The sequence below is a fragment of the Dendropsophus ebraccatus genome, chromosome 4 (genome assembly GCF_027789765.1).
Source record: "Dendropsophus ebraccatus isolate aDenEbr1 chromosome 4, aDenEbr1.pat, whole genome shotgun sequence".
Lineage (NCBI taxonomy): Eukaryota > Metazoa > Chordata > Amphibia > Anura > Hylidae > Dendropsophus > Dendropsophus ebraccatus.
The window spans coordinates 155,709,842-155,718,646 of record NC_091457.1 but is presented as its reverse complement, the minus strand read 5'-3'; the positions used below and the strand labels follow the sequence as shown (position 1 = coordinate 155,718,646).

The 8,805-nt window shown below is 42.6% G+C and overlaps 1 protein-coding gene across 1 annotated transcript; it reads right to left on the bottom strand.

The window, feature by feature from the left end:
• Window positions 1–5,639: 5,639 nt before the first annotated feature.
• On the bottom strand, window positions 5,640–7,262 carry LOC138789363 (uncharacterized). Its single transcript, XM_069967974.1, has 2 exons — window positions 6,670–7,262; window positions 5,640–6,396 (listed from the first exon to the last, which is right to left on the bottom strand). Exons 1-2 carry the CDS (start codon window positions 7,260–7,262, stop codon window positions 5,640–5,642), a joined length of 1,350 nt encoding a protein of 449 aa, XP_069824075.1.
• Between the last annotated feature and the right edge of the window lie 1,543 nt (window positions 7,263–8,805).

Below are 8,805 nucleotides of genomic sequence, written 5' to 3'. Positions count from 1 at the left end.
AAATCCAGAAAAAATTGTAATAAAAAGTGATCAAAAAGTTGCATATGCGCAATCAAAGTACCGATAGAAAAAAGACATCATGGGACAAAAGATGACACCTCACACAGCCCCATAGACCAAAGGATAAAAGCGCTAAAGGCCTTGGAATAGAGCGATTTTAAGGAACATTTATTTTCTGTAAATGGTTTTATTTTTTACCGAGCCATCAATTAATATAAAAGAAAATATTTAACATGTCAGTTTTTCCATAGGACACACAGCATGAAAACGAAGTCCCCCCAAAGAAAAAGAATTGCGTTTTTTTTTTGTTTGTTTTTTTCAATTTCACTGCACATATAATTTTTTTCTGGTTTCGCAGCATATTTTATGCAAAAATTCAGCCTGTCACTGCAAAGTACAATTAGTGACACAAAAAATAAGGACTCGTGTGGGTCCGTAGGTGTAAAAATGCAACTGCTATTGCCTTATATACACAAGGAAGAAAAAACGGAAACGCAAAAACGAAAATTAGCCCGGTCCTTCAGGGGTTAAAGGCAAGTCAGAAAAACCGAGTCGGCAACAGGAGAGGTACACAAAACAGACAAAGGTCAGGCAATGTGTAATCTGAAGAACAGGTCTGAATTCACCAAGCAGAATAGCGAAATTGCACCTTTATTTGGAATGCAAGAGTCCAATAATGCTCAGGCAGGGGAGGGGCTGCAGGTTTAAATATGTGCAAGTGGCTCTGGATTGGCAGGTAGCGAAAAAGCTGCATCTATAAATCCAGAGCAATTGGCTGCATGCGCACCATAATGACCGGAGGTGTCATTGCAGCAGAAGGTGGAAGAAGACACCAGAAGACATGAGCAGCCCAGGAAGAGCATGAGGCACAGCACAATAGGGAACAGGATGGCACCAACACCAGTGAGTCTCAACTGGTTACAATGCCCACACCTCTGACCAGTATATGCTTAGTGTACATTATACTTACTGTTTAGATCATCAAATGAATCATAAGACAAGAATACAAGAGCACAAGAGCAATTTTATAAGTTGGCCAGAGAATTCTGGGTTCTTAGTAAAGGCTTTAATTTTGTCGAATTCTCTGCCTAACTTCCAAGAGCCAATAACTTCTACACCAACAGAGCATGAATTTCCCTCCGTTTACCATCACTTTAGCGGTGATGAACAAGATGCTGTTTCCTGGTTTTGTTGCTTCAGGCAGATGGAAATTAGAGTGGTTAAAATGTATTACTATTAAATGGCTGCACAGCTGCAGATTACTAAGCATGGAGAACCCTATTGAGAATCTTTATGTACAAGAAGAGCTCTTTAATTTCTCCTGAACGGATACTTCTTTCTCAATAACTTCTGTACAGTTTCAGGAAAGAAGCCACGAGATGTGTTTTTGTTGAGTAAATACAATATGTTGTATTTTGGGGGGATTACAGATTGCAAAGACATGAAATTAGCCACATGAAGCCAAGGTTTGTAGTGTCACTGTAAAACAGTACAATGATCCAGGGGTTCAAGAGACTTTGTCAGTACTTTTACGCTGTCCTATCTCAGGGTAGCATAAACTAGTGACAGAGAAGCTGAACAGAATGATGTATCACTTACATTGTTCTGTGCAGATGACTCGGAGATCTCGTCCTGAATAACATGGACAATAAGTAGTCCTCTCCATTATGTACATGAGCTCAGTAGTCCTGGATATTCATAGTGTATAGGCATTCACCTGTCAATCAGCAGCTGGAGGGAGGGGGGAGTGGTGCAGCACAAATCCCATTCTCCTGCATATTAGGAGAACAGCTAAACAGAATGATGTAAGTAATAAGGCCGCATAAACCTAGTGACAGATTCCCTTTAAGTGCTACAGGCCAGCGGGTTGTGTACAATATGGTGTTGCAATGTCCCAGAGAGGGGTCTACTGTCTTTTCTAAACAGGTATAGGTTGGCACCATATGTCTGAGACTGTAATCTGTAGTGTTAAATGCCGCCACTAGATGTCACTGTTCTACTGCACGGTCGATGGCTATCTTCTTATATTCACATAGAATTATTCATATGCTAATAGTCTGTAAGCTCATGCATGCAAGTAGGGCCCTCACTCTTCATGTACTGTATATGTAGATCTCTGTAATGTATGATTTTTATCTATGTATGTACCCCCAGAATTGTAAAGTGCTGCGGAATCTGTTGCCGCTATATAAATAAAAATTATTATTCTTCACATAACCAATCCCTGAGCTAGTTACCTCAGGAGCTCTCCCCTATCAAAGAGGGTTATTCTAAGTGTATTGCCCAGTCCTGTTAGCCCTATGGGATTAATGGGTTCAGTTCTCAGTTAAGGTCCATACAGACAAGGGTATGAGAGACAGCAAGGTCACACTGCCTGCTGACTATCTGCCTCCAGGACCTAAAGCTAGGAGCCTTGTGCGGGACTTCTGTATTTTATTCTTACCACTAGATGCTAGCCATGTCCGACTAGAGCTCCACATGGAGCTGCAGTGAGGACGGGACTAACCTAGTTACACTGAGGGACTGTCTTATCTACCTCTGCTACCTCTGAAGGAGAATACTGAAACTGAATTAGTAGTCTAGCTAAATGCAAAGGACGAGTTTCTACTGCAACTTGCTAGCTTATCCCTGAAGGGTCTCTCGGACAACTACCTCCTCCACTAGGTAGTCCTGAACTCCCTATTATCGTGTCACTCTGTGCCCACGTAGTAGTATCAGCCGATGTCCTTTCCCGTGGTTTCAGGAATTGTCTTTACCATCCCCAGATGAGCCACTGCATGAGGAGGAGGGGGACGAGGAGGACGAGCTTTTATTCTTCTTTTATAAAAGAAATAGAGTTACAGGGGTACGATGAGGTTTTTTTTTTCTTTCAAATAAACTGTTGTAGGGACATTATATGGATTTGTAATTTACTTCTATTTTCAAATTTCCAGTCTTCCAGTACTTATCAGCTGCTGTATGCCCTGCAGGAAGTGGTTAATTCTTTCGAGTCTGACTCAGTGCTCTCTGCTGCCACCTCTGTCCATGTCAGGAACTGTCCAGAGCAGTAGCAAATCCCCATAGAAAATCTCTCCTGCTCTGGACAGTTCCTGAAACAGACAGAGATGTCAGCAGAGAGCACTGTGTCAGACTGGAAATTACACAACACTTCCTGCAGGACATACAGCAGCTGATAAGTACTGGAAGATTTGAGATTTTTAAATAGAAGTAAATTACAAATCTATATAATGTTCCTACAACAGTTTATTTGAAAGAAGAAAAAAAAACCTCATTGTACCCCTGTAACTCTATTTCTTTTATAGCATTAGCTAGGAAATGCTTATGATTATGGGTATTTCTTGGGGTAACATATTCCAATGTTTGCCTGCTGTAACTGTGGGGAAAAAAATTCTATAGGGGTTTTTGCCTTCCCCTGGATCAGCACAGTAAGGTTTCCCTAGGTTGAACCTGATAGACTCTTGTCTTCTTTCAAACTTATTAACTACAGTATGTTACTATATATTATATCCATGCATTATGTTCCATTTATTTAGTTATATAAAAGTAATATAAATGTATTTAAGCAATGTATTTACAAAAAAAAAAAATGAGTAAGAGTAAAAAAACGTGACTCTGGAGTACCCCTTTAAACTCAACCACCAGATGAGAATAACTCCAATATTTACTGCAGAGCAAGTATCTTTGTTCTCAGCCTTTACTTCCTGTAATCCAACCATGTGACACATTTAAAGTATTTAATTCTGCTATAAATTCTTTGAGTTTTAATAAAAATAAAAGATAAAATAAATCAAATAATAGCTGATAAATATAATGATGTATAAAGTGGTTGTGAATAGTTATAATATTGATAAAGTGATACTGTCGCTCCCTTTCTGTATGAAGACTTCTCTACACAGCCGTAAAGCCTAAATTCTGCAGTTTTCACCTTACTTTATTATAGATTTCTTGGTGCTTAGTCCAGTAAAAATTGCTTTTTATAATTGGTGGATTGTACCACCTGGGCGGGGCTTCAGAGCCGCTGTGCCACTTCGTCAAGCCCACATCGTCTCCGTTGGCCCTGCCCCTCGTAACGTCATCGGCATCTAGGCCCTGCCCCTCTAGGTTGGCCCATTCCAATGGCCGTCGAGGGGGTGGGATGAAGTAGAACAGCGGCCGTGAAGCCTCGCCAACACAATCAACCTACGATAAAAATCATTTTTCACTGGATCAAGCACCAAGAAATCTATTATAGAGTAAGATATAAAAAACTGCAGAATGTAGGCTTTATAGCTGTGCAGAGATTTCCTCATACAGAAAGGGGGTGACTGCATCACTTTAAAGCTGATTCAGTCGATATATAGCGGATTTCATCAAAATAACTAAGATATATGTACAGTATAGGGAGTAGTGTTGACTGAGCACTAAAATGTTCAAGTGCTAGTTACTCTAGTTACTTTTTCAATGCTTGAGTGATCGATTTGAGAAAAGAACCCCATTGAAATCAATGGGAGACTCAAGCATTTAAAGGAGAAATCTGGCAGGAGCGGGGGTGAAAATTGATATTTGGCAGGGGGTGGGGTAAGCATAACAAAGAACGGATACTTAACGAACCTCATGCCCACGCTGCGCCGGGCCTCTGGCTCTCGTACCCATGCAGATATCATTGTCTCCCGGCTATGAGGTACATCACAACCCAGCTGCCACATCACTGATGAGTGGGATTTAGCTCACACAGCCAATCAGTGACTGCAGTGGTGTCCCGTCCGACTCACTGATTGGCTGAACGGTCCATCCCCCAACCGGGTCGTAAAGTAAGAGCATGGGGAGTCATGCAGGCTGTCAGCGGGGTCTAGGAGCGGGAAACGCTTTATTGTGTTTACCCCACCCCCAGACTAAAATTATTTTTCGGCCATCAAGTTGTTAAATATGTATAGCCAACTGTCTGAGCACCATGACGTGCCCAGTCGAGCATCGAGATCAATCAAGTACCTTGATGTTTGATGAAGCACTATGCTCTACAGAACATGCTCACTTAACACTATCATGGAGGTCTCCAGACTCAACACCGGCAGAAGATTACTGAATACCTAATTCTTTGTTCCTCCAAGAGATAAGGGGCATCTGGCAGCAGCTTATCCCCTCTCCCATTGACAATAAAAGACATTTGAATTCTTTGAACTTGCATGCCTTGCACTTGCTCCTGCTATTGTATCTGCACAAGAAACCTCCGCACAAATACACAGGGAAGCATAGAGTCAGGTTTATGTCACAGTGCTACCTTGTGGAAACATAAGGCATTCTGATTTTACAGGAACATTGGAAATTGGAGTCTTTGTGAGTAGGAGCTATAAATAAGAAAGTCATATGTCATAATCTACCCTGGGGTAACAGGCAGCCTAAAGGAGACACCCAGCAATAACCTTTAGATGATAAATTATTAGAACTGGTTCTCTTCTATACTTCACACTGGTGCAGAAGATGGTAGGCTGGAAAATACAGATGTAATAATGATATATCTGTGATTTATTTGCTTTGTTTTGTACTGTTCGACAATTCAGTAGGTTTACAGTGTTGTCTTAAAGGGGTACTCCTGAGGAAAATATAATGATAAAAATATCATCAGCTGGTGTCAGAAAGTTATACAGATCTGTAAATTACTTCTACAGGAAGTGATGCATTCTTTCCAGTCTCAATCTTTCCTCTTCTGTATGTTCGGTGTCCTCTTCTGTGTCTCTGATGTCTGCTGTGTCTCCAGTGTCCTCTTCTGCGTCTCCGATATCTTCTTTTGTGTCTACGATATCTTCTTTGTCTCCATTGTTCTCTTCTGTGTCTCCGATATGCTCTTCTGTGTCTCTGGTGTCTTCTGTGTCTCCAGTGTCCTCTTCTGTGTCTACGGTGTCTTCTGTGTCTCCAGTGTCCTCTTCTGTGTCTACGGTGTCTTCTTTGTCTCCAGTGTCCTCTTCTGTGTCTACGGTGTCTTCTGTGTCTCCAGTGTCCTCTTCTGTGTCTACGGTGTCTTCTTTGTCTCCAGTGTCCTCTTCTGTGTCTACGGTGTCTTCTGTGTCTCCAGTGTCTTCTGTGTCTACGGTGTCTTCTGTGTCTCCAGTGTCCTCTTCTGTGTCTCCGATATGCTCTTCTGTGTCTCCAGTGTCTTCTGTGTCTACGGTGTCTTCTGTGTCTCCAGTGTCCTCTTCTGTGTCTACGGTGTCTTCTGTGTCTCCAGTGTCCTCTTCTGTGTCTACGGTGTCTTCTTTGTCTCCAGTGTCCTCTTCTGTGTCTACGGTGTCTTCTGTGTCTCCAGTGTCCTCTTCTGTGTCTACTGTGTCTTCTGTGTCTCCAGTGTCCTCTTCTGTATCTCCGATATGCTCTTTTGTGTCTCCGGTGTCTTCTGTGTCTCCAATGTGCTCTTCTGTGTCTCTGATATGCTCTTCTTTGTCTCAGATGTCCTCTTCTGTGTTTCCAATATGCTCTTCTGTGTCTCAGGTGTCCACTTCTGTGTCTCTGATATCCTCTTTTGTGTCTTCGGTGTCTTCTGTGTCTCCGGTGTCTTCTTTGTCTCCAGTGTCCACTTCTTTGTCTCTGATATGCTCTTCTGTGTCTCAGGTGTCCTCTTTTGTGTCTCAGATATGCTCTTCTATGTCTCAGGTGTCCTCTTCTGTGTCTCTGGTGTCTTCTGTGTCTCCGATATGCTCTTCTGTGTCTCTGATGTCCTCTTCTTTGTCTCTGGTGTATTCTGTGTCTCCAGTATCCTCTCTGTGTATCCAGTGTCTTCTGTGTCTCTGGTGTCTCTTATGTGTCTCCAGTGTCCTCTTCTGTGTCTCCAGTGTCTTCTGTGTCTCTGGTGTCTTCTGTGTCTCCAGTGTCTTCTTCTGTGTCTCCAGTGTCTTCTGTATCTCCAATGTGCTCTTCTGTGTCTCTGATATGCTCTTCTGTGTCTCAGGTGTCCTCATCTGTGTTTCCAATATGCTATTTTGTGTCTCAGGTGTCCTCTTCTGTGTCTCTGATGTCCTCTTCTGTGTCTCTGGTGTCTTCTGAGTCTCCGGTGTCCTCTTCTGTGTCTCTGATATGCTCTTCTGTGTTTTAGGTGTCCTCTTCTGTGTCTCTGGTGTCTTCTGTGTCTCCGATATGCTCTTCTGTGTCTCTGATATGCTCTTCTGTGTCTCAGGAGTACTCTTCTGTGCCTTTGATATCCTCTTCTGTGTCTGTGATGTCCTCTTCTCAGTCTCCAGTGTCTTCTGTGTCTCCAGTGTCTTCTGTGTCTCCGGGATCCTCTTCTGTACCATCTCCAGACCGCTCAGCCAAATACTGTCTACAGGCAAGAGTGACAGCCCGCTCAGCCAATCACTGGCCGCTGCGCTGCCTCACCTCAGTCAGTCACTGATTGGCTAAGCGGGCTATCACTCCAGACATAAGAGAAACAGATTGCTGAACTCAGTGAGACCAGCCAAACAACAACACTGCCGGTTGCTAGTGAAAGCGCTCAATGCAGTGAAGTCCTAGGTGCATCCTGCTCCACACTGATGAGGGGCAACACCCCAAATGTATGTGGATGGTTACTTAGCCTTTGTTTATCCCTTGTCATTACATTGACTTATAGGGCCACTTAATATGGTGGTTTTGGTGGTTTCCTAACAGGAGCTGCCCCTTGGCTGGGTCCTTCCCGGAGGGATATCTGGCTAGTCCTGTGTTTTGAGACTCTTCAATGAGGCTCCACGGCCTCCTCTTTTGCATATCCAGACATAAGAATGACAGCCTGCTCAGCCAATCAGCCAATGAGCTCATCTGTACTATATAAAATTCACAAGTAGATGAGTGAATCTACCAACAATTTGTTTTAGGTCAGAACAGGCAAATCTGTTAGTCTTCTTTCAGATTTGGACAGGGACTCCAGTCAAAGGCAGGTGTTCCTGCTCTAGTGCAGTACAATGACAAGGACAGGGGTAGGGCGCTTGGTACAGCAAATGTAGATGAAGCTGTGAAGGATACAGCATTACCATTTACCTCCAGGATGATCAGTGTAGAGGGGCATGAACAAAATAAATCTGGAACTAACCATAACATTTCTCATTCTATTTTTTTTTTTTTTTTGTAAAACATGAGCCCAATCAGATTCATGCTGGATGGATTTGCTCATCTCTGTTTACAAGTTCAACAAGTGTTACAAGAGATCTTGAGTTTCTCCTTTGTAGATAACATTTAAAGACTCCTGAAAGTTTAATGCTACCTTAAAAGCCCCAAGTTGCTTTAATATTTATAAGCATGAAATCATTATAACTTTTACCAAGACAAGATGGGATCAGAGCCCAAAAGGATGGCAACAGATGTGAAAAGACTGCTATCACTAAATATCCTTATCGGTGTCCAACATAGCAGAGGCTTGTCTATGATAAATGAGCTTGGCTTAAAGAGCTGTATATTCTGTACATGCAACAAAAAGGAACAACTAAATAAGCTTTAACCTAAGGATTCTGAACTAAACCTCATCTAAAATAGTGCCCTCTCCTGGGCTTTGTTTGTGGCTCAGATACTTAGATATCCCCAGGACTTACTGAAGAGCTGATCAGCATGACAAACAGTTTCAAGAGAAAAACATAAAGGTCATGTTCACACAACGTATATTTTCATAAAAGTACGGCCGTTGTTGCCGATTGCAACAACAGGCGTGATTAATACGAAAATATACGCTACCTTGCCATCTATGAAATACCGACCTAAGCGGTATACGCTCTGGCCGGGTTTTCTAGCGGCGCCGCAAACAACTGACATGTCAGTTTTCTGCGGCCGCTATTCATTGAATAGCAGCTGCAGAAAACCCTGTCAGTGCAC

Coding starts and splice junctions, on each gene's coding strand:
- LOC138789363 (XM_069967974.1), bottom strand. CDS start 7,262: ATGGTACAGAAGAGGATCCCGGAGACACAGAAGACACTGGAGACACAG. Junction 6,397..6,669: donor GACATCAGAGACACAGAAGA/GCATATCGGAGA, acceptor AGAGCATATCAG/AGACACAGAAGAGCACATTG.